This window comes from Furipterus horrens, unplaced genomic scaffold (assembly GCF_987537825.1).
Source record: "Furipterus horrens unplaced genomic scaffold, mFurHor1.1.pri manual_scaffold_17, whole genome shotgun sequence".
Classification (NCBI taxonomy): domain Eukaryota; kingdom Metazoa; phylum Chordata; class Mammalia; order Chiroptera; family Furipteridae; genus Furipterus; species Furipterus horrens.
This window is the reverse complement of record NW_028327187.1, coordinates 90,083,886-90,105,118: the sequence shown is the minus strand read 5'-3', so window position 1 is coordinate 90,105,118 and position 21,233 is coordinate 90,083,886. Positions and strand designations below refer to the sequence as shown.

At 35.4% G+C, this 21,233-nt stretch overlaps 1 protein-coding gene across 10 annotated transcripts in view; it reads right to left on the bottom strand.

The window, feature by feature from the left end:
- The window catches only part of CASK (calcium/calmodulin dependent serine protein kinase), a 419,618-nt gene that overhangs the window by 25,473 nt on the left and 372,912 nt on the right, over positions 1–21,233 (bottom strand). For 4 of the 10 annotated variants that reach the window (XM_090265298.1, XM_090265289.1, XM_090265290.1 and 1 more), the window contains 6 exons: positions 19,637–19,715; positions 13,913–13,998; positions 12,773–12,841; positions 9,614–9,682; positions 8,174–8,209; positions 6,348–6,544 (listed from right to left, as the gene is read on the bottom strand). In XM_090265298.1, the coding sequence (XP_090121424.1) occupies positions 6,348–6,544; positions 8,174–8,209; positions 9,614–9,682; positions 12,773–12,841; positions 13,913–13,998; positions 19,637–19,715 (536 nt within the window). The remainder of the gene's footprint in view (positions 1–6,347; positions 6,545–8,173; positions 8,210–9,613; positions 9,683–12,772; positions 12,842–13,912; positions 13,999–19,636; positions 19,716–21,233) is intronic. The other 6 variants (XM_090265291.1, XM_090265299.1, XM_090265292.1 and 3 more) reach the window with 3 other exon arrangements.

The following is a 21,233-nucleotide window of genomic DNA, read 5'->3' as shown; positions in this document are numbered from 1 at the left end:
TGCATTTCACTAATTATTAATGAGATTGTGCACCTTCTCACATTCACTGGCATTCCTCTTTTGCAAAATGCCTGTTCAAATCTTTTAACCACTCTCCTATCCAGTTGTCTTTTTGATTTGTAAGAGTTCTTTATATGGCCTGGATACTACACTTTTGTTAGTCATACATGTTACAGATATCTTCTACTTCGTGGCTTGCCTTTTTATCCTTTTTTTATGGTATCTTTTGATGAATATAACTTGTTAGTTTTAATTTAGTCAACCTCAGCAATATTTTCTTTTATGGGAAGTATTTTTGATATCTTGTGTAAGAAATTTCTTTGTCTCTGCAGCTTTGCTCCAACATTACCTTCTCAAGAGTTTATAGTTCTGTCTTTCACATTTTGGTTTTTAATACACTAGAACAGAGTTTTGTGTATGGTGTGAAATTAGGGATTAATTGTCTGTCTTGTCCACCCCCCCCACCATGGATACCCAATTGTCCCAACATGAATTATGGAAAAGTCTATCTTTTCCTCACTAGTTACTATTTTAATGTATGGCAGTATTTTAGGGTTCTCTTCAATTGGTCTTTTGACCTCAATTCTCATACCTTATTAACTTAATTACTATGTCCTCCATTTCCCCCCTTTGCCCCCCTCCACCCACTCTCCCCACCCTAGCTTTATAAGTTTTGGTATCAGGTGGAGTAAGACCTCCTTCTTTATTTTTCTAGAAGAGCATCTTGTCTATTTCTGACTTTTGGAATTACCATGACAACTTTAAGATTAATCTATCAATTTCAAAATGGTTGGGAATGCACTGAATCTATGATTCAATCTGGGAGGAACAGACATTTTTACAAGATTGAGTCTTCCAGTACATGAATACAATATGTCTCTTCACTTACTTAAGTCTTCTTTAATTTCTCAATACATTTTATAATTTATCCTGTAAATGTCTTGAACATCTTTGTTAGGTTTGTTCCTAGGTTGTTCACTTAAAAGAAGTTTTATAAATGTATTTACAAATTTTGTAATATTGAAAATTTCAAACATACGTAAGAGTAGAGAATAGTGTAATGAACCTCAACTACCTAAAATCCAGCTTCAACACTTATTAGTTCATGGATTATTTTGTTTAATTTATAATTTACCCATCCTGGATTATTCTGAAACAAATCTAAGTTTGTATTATTTTCTTCTTAAATATTTTTAAATTCCCTTTAAATTTATAGGGTCCCTCTCTTCCTTTTTTCTTCTTGCAATTTACTTATTGCAGAAACTGGTTGTTTGTCCTGTAGTTTCCAATTCTAGATTTTTCTGATTTCATCTCTGTGATGTCTTTAGTAAGTCCCTCTGTCTTTTGCATTTCGTGCAAATAGGTAATTAGATCAAGAGGCCTGATCAAATTTAAGTTCTATATTTTTTGCAAGAATACTTTATAGTATTATGGATTTACAGGTGGTACTATGTATGGTATGTTAAAAATTTTATTTTCTCTTTGTTGCTGGTAAATAGGAATATAATTGATTTTTGTATATTGATTTTCTATCAGCCATCTTGTTAAACTCTCATACTGTCTGTTTATCTATAAATTCCTTTTAATGACTACACACAGAATCATATCACCTGCAATATTTTTTCCTTTCTAATAATCTTTGCTGTGGGTTTATTGTGTATGCTCTCAATCAGGTTAAGGAAGTTCCCTTTAATTCACAATGTGAGAGTTTTATTTATTATTTTAAAAGATTTTATTTATTTTCAGAAAGAAGAGAAAGGATGGAGAAAGAGAGGGAGGAAACATTGATTGGTTGCCTCTCACAACCCTCCAACTGGGGGCCTGACCTGCAACCCAGGCATGTGCCCTGACTGGGAATCGAACAGGCTGAGCCACACCAACCAGGGCTGTTTGTGAGTGTTTTAATCATGAGTGGGTGTTGAATTTTATCAAATGCTTTTTCTGCTTCTATTGATATAATCAGGTGGATTTTCTTCTTAGTCCATTAATATGGAGGGTTAGGTTGACTGGTTTTCAAATGTTGAACCAGCCATGCATTCCCAGTACAAAATCTATTGGGTCAAAATGTATTATCCTTTTATATATTTCTGGATTCAATTTGCTAATATTTTGCTGAGAATTTTTATATCTATGTTCATGAGGGATATTGTAGTTTTCCTGAATTGCCTTTTTTGAATTTTGGTATTAGGAAATGCAGGCATCATGAAATAAGTTGGAAAATGTTCTCTTGGAGAGAATGTCTTTCTTGTCTCTTACTCTCTCTCTTGTTCATCGAGGGTTTAAAAAAAACTATTTCTTTGTTTTTGGTTAGGAGAAAGGCATTTATTGGAAAATACTGTGAACTCTTAGCCACAGCATCAAAGTCAATCTCCATATATTACCTAAGTGGAATACAGAGGAGGCTGATGAAGCCTTTGCTTTGAGGATTCTTCCAGTACAAGCCAATATGTGCTTAGTCATAACTACAGCTTCTGTGAGGCAGAGAATCTTTGGAAAAATAAACAGAACTGAGGAATTTTTGACCGATTAAAACAGACAAAATCCTGACCTTGTGAAGTTTATGTTATAGTAGACAGAGTATCTTATAAAAAATATTTTTAAGCTTAAAAATTAAAAAAAAGTTCCCAGTAAAAGTTTGTGGTGTGGCCATATGTGGAGTAGTGATAGAGAAACAAAATGCATTTTTACCAGCCACTCAGGAAATGAATATTTCTTTTAGCTCACTAAGTGAAGAGAAACTGTATTAGGATTTAGGTTAACCTGGAGGGAAATTTGAAACAAGTTTAACATGTTATTGCTGAGGCAGGGGAAGGGATGACAGATTCAAGGACACAAAACATATCAAAGGAATAGAATGATGAGCCTTGTCAAGCAAGATGAAATTTAACAAGGGTAAATAAGGTAAGCATTTGGGTCTAAAAATTGATTTTTCATCTATAGGATGTGAAAAATGTAAGTTGGTAGCAACATATTTGAACAAAGCTTTCGGGTCTGGTTGACAGTATTGTTTCAAACCTTTCTTGTTAGTATTGCATGCCCACTGACATTCTAGAGACTAGTTCAGTTTTCCAACAAGGGACTTCACTCTTTCCCCTCAGCCAGGAATGCCTTCCTGTACCACCAAAGTCCTACCTAGGTCTCAAGGCACATACCGGCCCAGCAGGCCACTTCCTCATTATCCCAGTTCGAATTCCTTTCTTTCTCTACAGTTTTTGCAACTTGAGTTCAGTTTTTTTTTTTTGCAATGAAATAAATATATTTAAAGTGTACAATTTCAACAATTTTGACACATCTTTTGAAAACATCATTACAATCAAAATAACAAACACATTTTCATCACTCCACGAATTTCCTTATGGCCCTCTGTATTCTCTCCCTCCCTCCTACGGATCCCCAGGCAACTGCTCTCACTATAGATTAGTTTTGCATTTTCTGCAATTTTATGTAAATGGAATCATATAGTTCATTCTCTTTTCTGCCAAGAAATTCAGCACAGTGATTTTGAGTTTCATCCACATTGTTTTATGTATCAATAGTTTGTTCTTCTTAACAGCTTAATAGCATCCCATGGTATGAATATGTCATCATTTGTTTATCCATTTACCTGTTGATGAAAACTTTAAAGAAAAAATTAAGCCATTCTAACAGGTGTGTGGCCACTGAGTTTTGTTGCTGCATTTTTTTTTGCTCGGTAGTTCCTTTTGGTTCTTTTTAAAATCTGCTATGCCATTAAAATTTTTTCTGTTCTTTGAAGATATTTTTCAAGCTTATTACTGATTTTTTAAAACCTCCTAAAAAGCACAGTTGTTTAAAAACCTTTGTCTACCAACCCCTATATATGAAGTGAGTTTGGGTCTCTGTCTGGTTTCACTTGTTTCCTTGTGTGTCTGGTTATTTTGTCTCCCTGGTCACCTCACTTGAAAAAGTTTATGTGGGGGATTAGGAGGAGCTCTAAGATGAGGCCTAAGATAAAAATGTTCTTGTGAGACTATCTTTGTGTTTCTAAAAGGCAGTTGGAACTATTATGGGAAATCTCAAATCAAGTGCATGGCAATAGTTTCCCTAGCTGTTCCAAACTATGTGTCCCTGGGTGCAAATCCATTCAAGGTGGAACGGTGGCCACAATTTTTGTTCTCCTTTTAGTCCTGTCTTTTGTTTTGCTCACTGACAAGCAGTCTTCTCTATGGTCTCCTTGTGCTGAAGGGCAGTAGAGACATGCTGACCTGCTTGCTCTTAACCTAGGGCATAGCCTTTTGCAGTCCTTACAATAAAGGGTCTCCTAACAGATTTTCCTACTTGTATGGACCTTCGGTCTTAACCTTGGTCTTCTGGTAGAATAGTTTTCAGTAATAGAAATGCCCTCCTGGCAAAATGGGCCAATTTGGTACTTGACTTTTTATTGGTCTGATTAATGGTTTTCATAGAAAAAATTGGTCACTGAGTTCCCCAATACCTTTTCAGCTACTCAATGCTTTTAAGGTAATTTTCAAAAGCATATTTTCTGCAGCACTTTTCGTTTTATTCAGCAGAACTGACTCAAATATCCCAATTCACCATTACAGAAAATAGGAAACAAACTTGCTTTTTCCACTGCTATTTCTCAGGATGGCTTCAGAGGATCTGGAGTTCCATAGAGGTGAAACATGATTTATACAAATGATCTGACTAGGCAGAAGAGGTCTGGAATCTGCATAATCATTTTCAGTAAATGCTCATAATATATGGTACTATTCAATAATACATTTTTCAAAACATAAATATCAGTAATGTAACATCTTCATCATAAAAATGACTCCTGCTAATGCTTAATCTGTTTCCTTTTTTTAAAAAAGATTTTATTTATTTATTTTTAGAGAGAGGAGAAGGGAGGGAGAAAGACAGGGAGAAACATCAATGTGTGGTTGCCTCTTCCACGCCCCCAACTAGGGTTCTGGCCCATAACCAAGGCATGTTCCCTGACTGGGAATCGAACCAGCAACCCTTTGGTTTGCAGGCCAGCAGTCAATCCACTGAGCCACACTGGCCAGGGCTGCTTAGACTGTTTCTTGAAGATCAGACTGAAAGACAATCCCAAGTGGAAGGCTGCTACATCCTCTACCTAGGCCTACAAATCCTTGTGTAAAATGATGGCATCTGAAGTTCTTATCAGCTCTAACATTCTAAATTTTAGAATATTTTTGAGAAATGGGATAGCTGAAAGGCAATCAAACAAAAGTGATTAACTGAGAAATCCTTTTAATTAGTGAGAAAAATGCATGTAAAAGGAGTTATGAGCTCAATGTCTTTCCTCTCTTTTAGCTAGGTTCAAGTATTTTGGGAGAAACTGGCACAATGCCTACCTAAATGGTTACTTTTTTTGTCACACGAAACAAAACTCAGACATAAAGTTATCTCTTTTACACTAGATTTTTGATAGATTATCAAAGGATCAACAAAGGTAAAAGTATCAACATTATTCAAAAAATAGTTCAACTAAGCAAACTATAACAATAATAGCAGCAATAGATTTTACCAAGATACAAAGTAATCTGTGGCTCCTCTTAAAACTAGTGTCAAAAAACTGTCTGACTCTCACCTGCTTTCAAAGGTCAAACTTTCTAACAGACATATATTTAAAGACCTGGTAAAGTAAAAAACAAAGCATCTGATTACCTTTTTCTCCTATCAGTGAAACAAATTTTATCTTAAAATATCCCAAGTGACACTGAATATAGACATTTTAATTTTTTTTGCTGCTGGTGGGGTGGAATAGGGTGACAAGAGCATGCAGAGGGGCAAGGAGAGGAACATTTAAAAAGTGCAATTCTATCCCTGGCCAGTGTGACTCAGTTGGTTGGGGGTCATCCCACAAACCAAAAGGTCACAGGTTTGATTCCCAGTCAGGGCACATGCCTGGGTTGTGGGTTTGGTCCCCAGTTGAGGAATGTATGAGAGGCAACCTATTGATGTTTCTCTGTGTTCCTTCCCCTCTCTCTTAAAAAAAAAAAATCAGTGAGCATGTCTTCAAGTGAGGATTAAAAAATGCAATTCTAACAGGATTGAAACAGCATATAGTAGTGGTGGGCTCTGCTAAGAGACCATGATGGGACAGGTACTTGAGGCTAGTCACTTAACCTCTCTCTAGACCCTCCTCTCTCCTACTATAGTAAAACAAAGATCTGACTGTACAAGTAGGAGCTCACTAGACACTGAGGATTTAGAATTCTTTGGTGACTAACCTGAATTTTGTTTGGCTAGTAAAGCAAGGGATAGATTAAACAGGTTTTACACTATAAAACAATAATATAGTTAAAAAATAGATGGGTTTTGTTTTTATTATAAAACAAAATAAAACAACAGAAACATACCATTCCTGAAGTTCAGGAGAAGGAATGAGACCTGCAGTTCCATTTTTGGAGTTTTCCAGTTTACCCTGCCACCAATTGTGATCATCCTTACTAATAATCTGGATAATGTCACCAACTCTGAATCGAATGCCAGCTTCTTTGCAGGGGATGAGGTCATCCTTGGCTGGATCATATTCAAATTGTGCTCTTACATAGATCTATAAAACAGGAGTTTGTAAGAAAGGGTGCCATGGTGATGTGAAAAAAAACAGTGCTAACCTAAAAACTACACACCAACACTTACAATACAAACAGGACATTAGATGGTAAAAACAAAAATGATGCATGGAAATACAACACAGAAAACTGCTACCACTGGAAACAATGTACTACTTTTGATGTGTAGAGGTTTAAATCTTTGTTGTTTTTATTTGGAGGGAACATTTAATACACTTGTTTTTGGCTTTTACTATAACATAATAGGCCTATAATTGTAGAGACTTATGCTTACCATTGTAAAATCTGCATTATGTTTAGTTGATGTTATGGATAAGTTGTCATGATCAGGAGGCAGTCTTTAAGCCATAAACACAAGCATTCAGGGAAGGTTTTAACCCTAAAGCACCAAGTGATACAAAACTAGCAAGAACACTGTTGGTATCTTGCTGTAAAATGCCTACATGACAACTGGCTGTGTGTCTACACACTGCTGATAAATTTAAGTGTAATTCAAACAATTTAAAAATGCATTTAAAAAGTTTTATTTTTAAAGAAGGATTTAAGCTTTATAATGGTATTTTACTCTTTGTAGAGAATATAAATATGAATCCTAGCTTTGCCAATGTAACGCTTGAAGTCAGCATAGAGTTCAAGGCTTTGAGTTTTACATGTAAATATAACTAGTAAATATTATAAAATAAAACAGACAAGCATATAAGGGGTTATCATATGGCAGCATTTTATGAATTACTGGATTTCTAAATGCTTTAAAATAAGGTGGTAGGTATAGAATGCTATATTACTTATGCAGTCAATACTAAACTATCGTTGAATTCTATCAGGTGCTAAGTTGTGCAAATCCTAACTCTAAATCTGATTACTTTTTAATACTACATTTCAAGAAAAAGCCCATAAAAATTCTACCTCTTGAAATTGAATTTGAATATTAATGTTTAAGTCACTGTAAAACCAACCTGACAGCTTTGGGACTATTGTGTAATTATTCTATTTGAGTTTCTTTTCAGAAATCCAGCCTATAAAATTAACAAGTCTCTGCATCTGCACCTAAAATCCATACTTTGAAGGAGCTGGCACATTGAAAGTTACTTGCCAGTGTTAGCTCAAACATGAAAAGTTAAGTGCTGCCTAACAGAGGCATATGAGGACATAAAGTCAGGATATTTACATTCTTATTTTTCACTGTAAATGACTTTTATAAATTTAGATTCAAATTAAAAAGATGCCTTCAAAATTCAAAAAAACTATTGCTGAAAAATGTTCACCAGCATGTACATTTTAGTTATTCTTAGAATTCTGAGAACTTTGTAACTTTAAAAAAATTTTTCCACCCCAAAGGCAGGCCTTTAAGACCCCCAAAAGGCTGAATTCTTAATCACTGACACAATTATCAGGTTGAAATTACAATAACCATCACAGCTACAGAGATGTAGGGAAAAATCTTTATAGAGAATTAGTCATGTTTAATGTGTTAAAATGAAATGGTACAAGCTCTCAATGCTCAAATGTTATGGTCCAAAATGCAGACATTATGGGATGGAAAGGGTTAATAAAGGATTGGCTATTAGCAGCTCAGTTTAGAGAAGTTTCTATAGAGGATATCTATTCACCTGTCGTCCTTTTGGTTGGGTAGTTGATGGCAAGTCCTGTAGAATAAAGCCAACCCAGGAGAAAAATTTTCATTTACTTTTCAAGAGTACAAGGTAATTTGTGTGTTCTGTTACAATATGATTAAAAAATGAGCTAGATTTAAGTTGTAAAGAGATAATATACATTATTCCATTTCTAAGAAATGTTGAATTATTAAAAAAAAAAAAATCAAACCCAGGCCATTTAGCAGCAAGCTGAAGAAAGCAGGTAAGTTTAAGCAGAGAGAAAATGTGTTCTTGAGAAACAACTCAGCATCTTCAACACAAAAGCCACTGCGAGTGAAACAGCCCTATTAAAAAAAAAACAAACTCAAACCAAAAAAGAGCTGTTGCCCTTTTCAACTTAGTCACTGCACCCTTTTAGATTTTGAAAAATTTGATGGTTATACAGATTTTCACCATCTCAGAAGTATTAAATGTTAACCGTTATAAATGAATTCCTTTATAGCCTATTTTGGAGTTGAAAATAAAAGTCATAGGAAATTTTCTTCCATAATTTCACATATTATAATTTCATTTGAGATTATCTCTAAATTATTTAAAATTTTATCTGATAAAAATTTTGATATATTTTCAAAGGGCAAATTAATAGTTAGAAAAAAGTGATACTGCTGCATTATTAGAACATTCAATAATTTTAACAGCAATACCAGCAACTTAGAGAAGGTTGTTACCACCAAATACTTCATACTGCACCTGTAAGTGCTTCCTTTTGTTTAAATAAATTAAAAATAGTTCTTTTTATATTTCAAAATGGATAGTTTTGAAAAAATATACAATTCCCAATTTAAGTCAAAATATAAAGTACTTTGTGTTAAAGATGTGATAACAGCATGGCTTAAGTGCAGTTTGAAGCCAGTTCCTTTTGCTTTTCATATCCAGGCAAGGCTTATAATTCACAAAAATATGTGCACGTACCACAAAAACAGAGGGCACACCAATTCGTACACTTAGATAGCGGAAACTAAAACATGTTGCTGATATCACTCAGAAAAGACAACTACAAAGCCCAAGATCCAAATGACTACTCTGCAAATTCCATACATTTCTTTATCTTTCTCAAATACAAAAAAATATTTAGAAATTTCAACAAATTTCCATTTACATCCTTTGCGTAAGTTTGAGCAAAGTCATAAACACTAGTGGGGTGAAACAGAAATATTTTGAGAATGACCAAAGCAATTTTGAACTACATGTCTTTACATTTAACTAATGGAAGGGATTTTATTGAGAAGAAAATGCTGAAAAAAGATTTTCCAGGGGTAAACTGCATTGTAGCTGTAGTAGCCTTGTATATCGGCAGAAGACAATATTTCCACTGAACACATGTAACTAGAACACTCATGGCAGGTGGCACCAACAAAATTGTCACACTTTGCCGTGTGAAGCTTGAGTTCTTACCGAAACAGAATTGTTAGTGCTGCTATGACCATTAGCTGGGGACTGTCTGGAAGTGGAGGGGGAATCTCTCTGAAATAAGACACAAGGTTCATTAACACAGAACACCAGCACAGAAACAGAGATATTCACATCAACAGTTACAACCACAGTCTGACATCCATTTCCTTTGAGGTTTTAGCTGCAAAGGTGCTAAACTGACTTATTTACATGATTTTACAGAAGAAAAAAACTTCGCAGTTTAAAGATTTACATACTGCAAGTGATGACCGTGTGCCATTCATTAATAATTTCTTTCCTCTCTCCAATATCCTTTAACCTTGGCTTTCTTTAAATGAGACCCAGAAGAGTGACTTGATATTAAAACCTTAAAATGTTGCAAAATGACAAATATTACTATAAAGTTATTGTGCTGAAGATCCCAACTGCCTAATTTTTATTAAAACTTAGGTTTAAAAAGTATTTAGTAGTTTTTAGGTACCTCAATGTAAAAAATTATTGAATGACTTCATTTGAAGTGAAACTAACCTAAAAAGACTTCTCATATTGTAATCACCTTGGGATCATTCTAAGACCAATATTATAAATAAGGGTAAAAAACTGATATATATTAGAGAAGAAAACTTTATTCTTGAGATCATTTTAGCAGATTGATTAAAACAACAGTCTTGAGCCTCTGAAAGCATTACACTCTGGCAAAGATCCCAGGAATCACAGCTCTAGATCTTCAACTGCCCTCTCGGTATTATTCAACACACTCAAAATCCTTTCCGGTCTCCATTCCCTTATTGCCCAGATCAATTTTAATGATAAGGCCAAAGAGAAGAAAGTAGGTGTTTTAGAATTTTTGGTTTAGTATAGAGTTCTTTGAAACCTTTGAAATATGCATGCCTACTCAAAAGACATGTTCCCCCCTGAGCCCAGAAGATTTATAGAAAACTTCTGGAGCTCGTTAGCCTTTTAAACAATGGGATTCCTTAGATGAGCCTTCTCAAATGTTAGTGAGCATACTGATCTCTAGGTACCACTGCAAGAGACTCCAGTCAGTAGGGCCAGGAGGATGCTGATGCAGGTGACCAGAGAGCATTCCTTTGGGAAGTATTGTCCCAGCTGGGAAAAATCCAACTACAGGCTTAAATTCTGCCAGAGCACAGGAGGTCGAACAGGTTGAGAGTGAGGCTGGGAGGGGAGTATCATTTTTCATACTATTCAGAGGTAAAGAAGGTAAGGAGAGGAGCTCCTCTTACTCAAGAGTGTAGAATTTACACATGTAATACTGTTCCCATCCCAAAACTAGGTCAACTACTTAAAAATTCAAGAGAAATTTATGTTATATTAGTAATTAACAGTCCTTTCTGGTTAGTTAGAGCTCCCCCACAAAAGACAAAAATCAAGCAAGTTTACTCAATTTCTTCAATGATGAGAAGTGGTATGAGGACCACCTGTGATTTTAGAATATTAAAATGCTTTACATAAAATATATGTGTGATAGTCTCTCTTTCCAAGCAAAGTTTTGTGTTCTAGGCAACAAAATTCAAAACTACAAATCCTGGAGCAGAAAAAGTTCTGCATTTTTATTTATGACAGAGTATTGCCTGAAGTTCCATAAAAAGCCACCAAGAGGAGCTCAAGACCTGATATAAACAAAAACCTCAATTGTCATGGCTCTAAAAATATACTTGACAAAACTACAAATTCTTATACGTATCTTCAATAGGTTTAGAAAAACACAGAAAGCCTCTGGTTTTTCTTGTGAAATTTATAGCATTGCTAGAGAATGAAAGAAGCATTATAATTTCTCCTTCAACTTCTCTTAAGTACAAATTCAATTTTCTAGATGAGTTCCAGTAAGTTACTTGCCAGTCTTAAAAATTAAGTGTAGGAAACATGTATTTCATATTGATGTACACATACTTAGAAGATGTACATGAAAGAACAGGCTTCAAAAAATAATACTCCAGCTGACTGTGCAATGACTGAAGGATGATACCGTTTATGCCACTTTGTATTTCCAAATATAAAAAGAATAGATTTTTGAATCTCATTTAATAACCAACATAAAACTAAATAATATGGGTTGAAAAAGTGACAGTTTCTATAGGATAAGCCTATACTGTAAGAAAGAAATTTTGGGGTTGTATTACTCTATTGTCGTCGTCGGCAGCCGTCCGTCTCGAGAGACGATGGTGTAGCTTCTTAAGAGTCTATCTGCACCGCCGAGAATGGCTGTGCAGTCCGACTCGGGAGTGACAGTGTCTCCTCCCGTGTTGAATCGACATCTTGCGATGACGCTGGAGTGTCCTCTCCAGTGAAGCTGAAGCTACAGAGCCTGGGCAGGGTGATATGGAGGGTCTGCTGTTGCCCATGCAGCAGACCCCCCCTCTCTTCGCAGCTGAAGGGTCCAAGGGAAAGACGGAGTCAATACAGCTTGGCTTCAGGTGCGCCGCAGGAGTTGCCGGTGTTGACTACAACGTCAAACCGCCTTAGGGACTCCGGCTCCGGATTTTCTGTCGGGGTTTACTCCCTTAGCCTTTCCCCTGAAGAGGTATGCCGCAAGGCAGCGGAGGTTTTTTGGAGTCAAGAGTTTTCCTTCTCTATAAAACTTGCTTATAAATCACATAACATTCCAAGTTTAAACAATTTCACAAAACGTTGCAAAAGCCTATATTCCTCTCATAATGCCAGTTATCAATCCCTCACAGACTTAACATCCATCTAGAGATGCGTCACAATTATTTGAATGACTCTATCTTGACAGAAATAGATTACTTCTCAGATTCTTGGAAAGAAGAACTATGTGATTTCTCAACAAGGGAAGTGAATGTACTTCCTGGAAATATTATTGCAATTATAATCTTGACTTTTTTTCCCTCAGAGACTCCACTTGTTCTTTATTAAGGCTTGTGCCACTAACTGTAGCTTCTCTATATTTTGCTTCGATTCCAGCCTGCAGAAAGTTAAAGTGCTGAGGAGGTCCCCATGGAAGTAGGGCTGAGTAGGTGGACAGGACCTACTCTGTTCCGTTATCTTTGTTGTAAAATTGGTGTGCAGTGATCAACAGCACAGGCAGAAACAATCTCCCAGAAAGCCAAAACATTCAGCCATGAGCAGACAGTTAGTTAAGAACCCAGAGGAGACAGGGTGTTTCGTTAAAGCTATTACCTCACAGGATGATGACTGAGTGCGGTAACTCGGCACAATCTTGAAGGTGATGCTCCCCCGCATTTCCCGCTGGAGGAAGAAAAGACAGCTGTCTTAACAAACAAGTGGTGTACAAAAACCATGTAAGAAGGCACTTAAAATATGTGAGGGCAATTACTGTAAGCCAACTGAGAGTACCTGGGTCTAAAACAAAACCAAGTTATCAAGCAGGGACTGCTCACTGTAACAGTCATGTTGTTCCTGGGAGAAGCCCTGTGAAGTCAAGGCTGACTGTCTTGTTCATATAGCAGTGGTCTAACAGACCTGTGACAGGTACCTTTTTATAGACATGAATACAAAAAACTCTAAGTGACACCTCTTTCAAAAGTAAATTGAAATTGACCTGGATAACAGAACAAGTAAATTACATAAAATATATATTTGGTAGGCTACATTATGATGGTATACTACATAAAATTTGCTTTTTGTTTCATGATTTGACCTTATTTTTTACAATAGTAAGTCTATGTGATTCTTTCACACTTAATAGATACTTGTAACATGGGAGGCTGCTATGTTGTGGTGGGAAGATCTGGAACCAGAGGTCCAAAGCATTTCCCTCTGCTTGCCAGGGCCTGTCATTTTGTCCACTGCCCCGTCACCTCCCTAAAATACAAAGCCTAATCTGAACAGAGATTTTGGATATGTATGGTCAAATGGCCTGGTCTACTGTAACTTTCCTCCCCTCTCTGTTGTAGAGAAACCTAATACAGCTGGCTATGACTCAGCTAAAAGGAAAAGAGGCTTCTGACATTGCTGATATCAGCAGAATTGAGGTCAGTGAGAAATTAGTTCAAAGGTATGCACAGCTGGAGAGGTTTTCTTTAAACATCTGCTTGATTAAAAAAATAGCAGATAAAGGATGAAAGGAGAATGTTAAAGCCTTCACTGCTAAAGATGGGCAAAATGTTCCCAAACTTGGTTGCATGTAAACATTTTCCTAGTTATCAGTGTTTATGAATATTGTGTAAGTTCAAGTCCACACAATGGTAGTATCAAAGACACTCTGAAAAAGAATATCACGTATTAGTGCTTTAAAAAGAAAGCTAACAAACTGAAAGTCAACCTTGGGCAAAGAAAAAGCAACTTTCATGTACTCACAAGCATTTTTTGCAGCTGTTCTACAGTTTGGTTAGCCACACTGATGCCGTTGATTTCTCGAATTTCATCACCGACATGAAGTGTACCTAAATTACACAAAATTATAAACATGAAATAATAGATACTTTTATAATAATAATATCCAAAGCCAGAAATGTAAGTAATTAAAAAAAATTAAGCTAAATATTGAAGACCAATATTTCAGAAACAGGTATAAGTTTGGCTTATGTAGTAAACTCCAAAACAGATACATTTACTATGGAAGACAGTTTGGAAAGATGGCTGTGGAAATCTGCTAATTTTTCTGAGAGAGGCAATGTGTATAGTGGTTTAAAAGCACAGCCTCTAGATCCAGCCTGTCTGGGTTCAAATCCTAGCTTCATCACTTGCTAGCTTTAAGATCTTGGGTAAGTTAATAAAACTCTCCGTGTCTCAGTTTTCACATTTATAAAGCAGAGATGAAAACAGTACCTATCTCATAGGGCTATTGTGAGAATTAATTGAATTTAATACATGTAGAAAGCTTAGAATGGTTCTTGGCACATAGTAAATAACATGTGTTTCCTGTTGTTATTATCATTGTTATCTACCAAATATGATACAAAGGCTCTTGATTTTCAATTGTGATATGATAATACCTATGTAACACTAAATTTATATTAGACATACTGCAATCTTTTAAATAATAATTTGGGAGGCATTTTAGCATCCTGTAATACTTTAAGTAGAAAAAGTGACCAGGAACCAATGCATAAATAGAATGTTAACATAGAATTTTGCCTCCTTATTTAGAAATTGTGCACATTTACACACTGACCTGACATTATGAAAATCTCACAGTATCTTTTAGAGGAACATTCTAAAATGCATATAAATAAAGTCACATGCCTGGGATTTGCTTCAAAATAATCTAGGAGAGTGGGCAGCTGGGCAAGTACAGATGAAACCAGTGTAGCTGTAAATTAACAATAATTCTAGTTGGGTTACGGGTATGTGGGTGATCACTGCACTAATCTCTTCACTTTTGAACTCACTGCACTCACTGTTCTCTCTACTCATGTTTGAAAAATTAACATAATAACCCCCGCAAACTTTGGGGACTTCTGCTTCCATTATGGCTGACTGGTCACTCAAAAGAGTTTCTCACAACTCCTGCCTAGGACATACCTCTCACAAAAGGAGTGCAAATCCCTAAAAACCCTTCCTACATCCATCCCCACCCACTCCTTCATACAGAAGAACCCTATGTGCTTGATCCAAAGTGGTGGCAAACTAAGGGTGGAATGAAATAGTGGGAAGGGTGAAGGCCTTAGTAGTAATGTCTTCTAGCTGGGTTCTAAGCGTTGGGCTAACAGAAAGTTAGAGAAGCTGAGCCTGGGATTCTGCAGGAGGCCAAGACACAGACCAGTGATACTCTACGGCAACTGGTACAACAAGGAACAAACTGTCTCTGGAGGAAAGCATACGCAGTTTAGGCCTACCGGACTTCCATTGATTAGACAAGCAATGAGCTCAAAAGTCAAAGATGACCAAAAATACAATGAGGAAAACTACTGTGTGAGTCATAAGAAACAGGAAAAACAGATTTATCATCAGATCCTCAAGGAGGACAGATATTGGAATGGTCAGATGTAGAATATAAAACAGCTATATCTTAAATATTAGAACAAAAGTAAAGGGCCCAGTTGCAAGGATGAGCATGCAACAAGAGATTATCAGGTGTGAACAGACAGATCTGAAAATAAAAATAAGATAAAATGTCTAGTACTTCCAGAAAAGAAAAATATAACTGGTGGTATAAGCCAGTAAGTGGATGAGTTGAATAGGAGTTCAGACATGGCTGAAGAGTGCTTCAGTGAACTGGAAGATATAACCAAATAAATTATCTAGACTGCAGGTCAGAGAAATAACAAAATAAGGAAAACAGGAATTAAGAGATGTGGAGGGAATGTTTAAAATACACCTACCTGGAGTTTAGAAAAAGACAACAGAGAAAATAAAAAAGGCAATATTTGAAGAAATATGGTTGCAAATTTTCTTGAACTGATGTAATACATGATTACAGATTCAGGGAGAATAATGTGTCCCAAACAGGATAAATAAAAAGAAATCCATGTGGTAGGTAGTGAAACTACAGAACATCAAAGACAAAGCTTGTAACACATCCAGAGAGAAATAAGATATCACCTACAACGCAAGGACAACTGTAGTGACATCAGATTTTTCAATATCAAACAAGGGATGCCAAAGGGCAACAGAATGGTTACCATCAACCTAAATGTGTGCTCTCAGAAAAAATAATCTTCAATACTGAGGCTGAAGTAAAATATTTACAGATAAACACCACCTAAGAGTGTTTGTCAGCAAGAGACTAACACTAAAGGAACTTCTGAGGATGCACTTTAGGAAGAAGGAAAATGCTCCCCCAAGGATGGTTGGAAATAAAAGGATGAAAGAAGACATGCTACTAAAACTAAAGCTGGAATAACTATATTAATGTTAGATAAAAGAAATTTTAAGTAGAAAGTATTATTAAGGATAATGCTTACCAGGCACTTCTATAAATAAATAAAGCCAAAATAAAGAGAACTAAAGGTAGAAATAAAAAAATTCTACTATGATAATGATATATTGAAACAATTATTGATAAGTGAAACAGACAAAAATTAGTCAAGATATAGAAGATTTGAACAAAAAATTAACCCCAAGTCTATCATGATATGAGAATTCTTCATACAATTAAAGAATAAACATTCTCCTTAAGTACACATGGACCATTTACAAAATGATTAAAGTACATTCCTGACAATTTTGTGACTACCAACTTGTACTTCTTAATCCCTTCACCTTTCTCATCCAGCCTCCTAACCCTCCTCCCCTTTGGTAACCATCAGTCTGATCTTACTATTGAATTTTATATTGTTATCTATCAAACTCAAATTTCCTAATTTCTAAATAGTATGTCTCAACATACCTCAAAGAATGGTGACACATTCTCTGACTACAGTGCAATTAAGTTAGAAGCAAGAAGGGGAAGGGTCTAGTAAAGGAACGAGTAGGAATGACCCATGGACATGGACAACGGGGTGGGGATTGACTGTGGGAGAGGGGGTGGGTAGGGTGGGGGAAGCAATGGGGGAAAAGTGGAACAACTGTAATAGAAAAACAATAAATAAATAAAAATTAAAAAAAGATCTTAACTGTATGTAAAAAACACCTCTATATGACTTATGGGTCAATGAAAAATATCACAATAGAAATTAAAAAATATTTACAACTGAATTACAATAAAAATGATTAATATCAAAACTGGTGGGATACAGATAAAACAGTAGAGGTAGAGTTTAGTCTTAAATGTATATATTAGAAGTGAAGAAAGGCTGGAATAAATGAACTATTTAAAAAAAATAAAACCAAAAGAAAGAGGGAAGAAGATAATAAACATTAGGTCATAAAACAATGAAATAGAAAACTAACATACAATTAACAGAAGCCAAAGGGGTTTTGGAGCAAACCTCTGGCAAAGCTGATCAAGAGTAAAAGGACAAGGAACAAGTAAGCCATATTAGGAATGAACGAGGGGACAATTACAGACACAACAGAGGATAAAAGTAAGAGAACACTATGAAGACACTTACTACTATAATTTTTAAAAATTTAGGATTTTTAAGGAAAATGTAATTTATCAAAACCCAGTTAAGATACAGAAAGCTTGACTAGCCTTATTAATGTTAAAAAGAGATTGAAACAGTTGTAAAAAAAAATTTCCTAAAAAATACCAAACAAAAATGAAACAGTAGGCCCTGATAGTTTTATAGGCAAGTTTTACTAAACTTTCGAGGTGTGAATAATTCCAATGTTATATCAAGTCTTTCAGAGAACTCATGAAGAAAAACGGCGCTCTAAGTCATCTACGAAGCCAATGTAACTGACACTAAAACCAGACAGAGAAACACAAGAAAGGAAAATTAACTACAGGCCAGTCTCAATCATAATTGCAAATACAAAATCCTAAACAAAACATTAGCACACAGAGTTGAATAGTACCTATAAAAGATAATATACAATGACTAAGCTGGGTTTATCTGAGAAATGCAAGGGGCTGTTTATCATAAGGAAATCTTTAAAAGTTGTTCACCACATTAATAGATATAAGGAAAAAAAAACTAACAATCATCTCAACAGATGCAGAAACAGCACTTGATAAAATTCAAAACCCAATCATAATTAAAATGCTTAGCAACTAAGAATAAAAGGGAACTTCAGCTCTAATAACAGGTATCTATTAAAAAGTCTATAGTAAATGGTAGTCTTCGTGGGGAAACATTGGAAAGCTACCTTTAAAAAACAGGAATAGGACAAGGATGTCTACTATACCACTTCTATTAGAGACAGCAGGTCTAGCCAGTGCAGTAACATAAGAAAAAGAGATTAAAGAAATAATGATATTGTGACTTTACTGAGTTTAGAGCAACTTATTAAAAATAGTAAATAAAAAATTTATACTGGAATCTAAAAGCAAATGTCCTCCTGTGTGAATGCTGTTCACTCCCTAAGCCTATAAAGATTCCCCTGAAGGTGGCAGTAATGATAGACACCATCCGTGTACACAACAGTCATCTTGAAGAGGATGGGAAGGCATTAAAATGCTTATGGTGGTACTTCTTGCTCTCTGGGGTGAAGGAAATAAGGTAAGTACAAAAATAACCTGATATCAAAGAAAGGAAGTCTAATTTTTGGACAGGAGAATGATTTTTGGATCATATTCTAAGTACTAGTGCATATAACAGCCCTTTCAAAGAGAATCCTAAATCTACACGTCCAAATCCAGCCCCCCTGAAGGTTAAGGAAAAATTCACTTTCTCAGCAAAATCATTCTTTGTCTACTTCAGTCCTTAGTGAATTCCCTTCTCAGAATGACTGTACTTTACTGTAGCTGGTATTAATAACTTAATCAAAGATTTGATATCTCTTATTTTACCATTAAATTAAATTGTTTTTCTATTACAGTCATTCTATATTGTTTTGTATTAGTTTCGGGTGTATAGCACAATGATTAGACAGTCATGTACTTTACAAAGTGGTCCCTCTGATATTTCCAGTACCCACCTGGCGTCTTACATAGTTATTACAATATTGTTGACGATATTCCCTGTGCTGTACTTACATCCTGTGATTATTCAGTGACTACAAGTTTGTACCTTTACCTTTTTCACCACGGCCTCCAATTCCCCTCCCTTCTGGAAACCATCAGTCTGATCTTACCATTGAATTTTTATGTTGTCACTTATACTATAATTTCCTAATTTATAAATAGTACACCTCATTCCTGAATGAATAGAGAGTTCTTGAACTGTGATTTAACTTTTTTAATATGTATCTTATATCTCAGAATAGATGTCTTTCACATATCCTGTGGCCCATTAGGATACTTTGCTTTATCTTTCATGATCTCTAATAAATCAGGATCTGAACAGTCATTCACAGATGCTCCCACAACAGAACTGTAGTACACCTTCCCTCCATTATCTACAGGCTGCAGCATGTGTAGATCAATAAGAAGTGGAGGTCAACAGAGATTAAATCCAAAAGATAACTTAAACAGATCATTGATATGGACTATATATTTAACAGATCTTTTATATGGATCATAAAAACACTTTCTTGACTAGGCCACAGGAAAAAAGTTAATACAGGAAAGAAAGAATCATATATGAAACTTACCTTGCCTGTGAATCATGCCCCCATGCATAATTCTTGCAACAATACAATGATTTAGCTCATTCATTTTTAAAGTGATTCCCTGTAAAAAGTTAAGTAAAAATAGAATTACCGTGAGATGACATTTGTTTTTAATTTTTAAAATCCTCACCAAAACATATGTTTATTGATATTAGAGAGAGAGGGAGAAACATTGATTGGTTTACCTCTTGTATGCACCCCGATCAGGGATTGAACCCACAACCCAGGTATGTACTGTGACCAGGGATTAAACCTGCAACCTTTTGGTGTATAGGACAATGCCACCCAGCCAGGGCTGGTACTTGTTTTTATATTTGTGATTTTGTTGCAATTTTAATGACAAAAGTTAGGAAAACATTAAAGAAAATATAGAAAATGGAGGAGAAAACCATCCATTACTCCATCGTGCCATGACAAAATTATTTTTAGTATTTTGATTGCTATAATAATAGTATACATACATTTTATAGTGCTTTTTAATCTTCCAATTATATTTTCCATGTTGCTTTATTTTTAATGTTTTTAATAATTTAAAAAAAGTTTTAATTGATGCACGAGTATAATAGACTGTGCCCATCCTTAAAGCAAAGTTTTCTTACTTTTTTTTCCATTCACAATGTGAGATTCAACTCTGGTTGCATGGTTCAATAGTTCACTGTTTTAGCGGAATATTCCATCGTATGGTTATATTGTTTCGTTTATCCATTCACCCACTGAATTGTTTCTAGCTTTTGGCTGTTATAAATAAAGCTGTATTTCTGCATTAGTTACCACCTGGTTAGGGCATCTTCTTTTTCATTTAATATACGAAGTTGTTTAGAATTTTTGTATCTATATTCAAGAGGGTTACTGGTCAGTAGTTTTCTAGTAATGTCTTTATCTGGTTCAGGTATCAGGGCGATGCTAGTCTGATGATAACAACAAAAACAACAAAAACTAAGTTGAGAAGAATTCCTTCCTTTTCAATGTCTTGGGAAAAGTTTCTACAGAACTGGTGTTTCTTTAATTTTAATTTTTTAAAATTATATTTTATTGATTATGCACCCCTCCACCCAGCATGCCCTCACTCCCTCAGGCAATCCTCCCACTATTGTTCATGTCCATGGGTCATGCATATAAATTCTTTGGCTACTCCATTTCCTATACTATACTTTACATTCCCATGGCTATTTTGTAACTACTTATTTGTACTTCTTAATCCCCTGACCTCTTCACCCATTCCCCCACACCCTCTCCCTTCTGACAATGATCAAAACACTCTCTGCCTCTGTTCTTGTCTGCTAAGTTTATTTTTTAGATTTAATTATTGATAGATATGTATTTTTTGCCATTTTATTGTGCACAGCCTTGACTTCCTTTTCTTAAATAAACCCCTTTAACATTTCATATAACAATGGTTTGGTGATGATGAACTTTAGTTTTTTCTTGTCTGGGAAGCTCTTTATCTGCTCTTTAATTCTAACTGATAGCTTTGCTGGATAGAGTAATCTAGGTTGTAGGTCCTTGATTTTCATCACTTTGAATACTTCTGCCAATTCCTTCTAGCCTGCAAAGTTTCTTTTGAAAAATCAGCTGATAG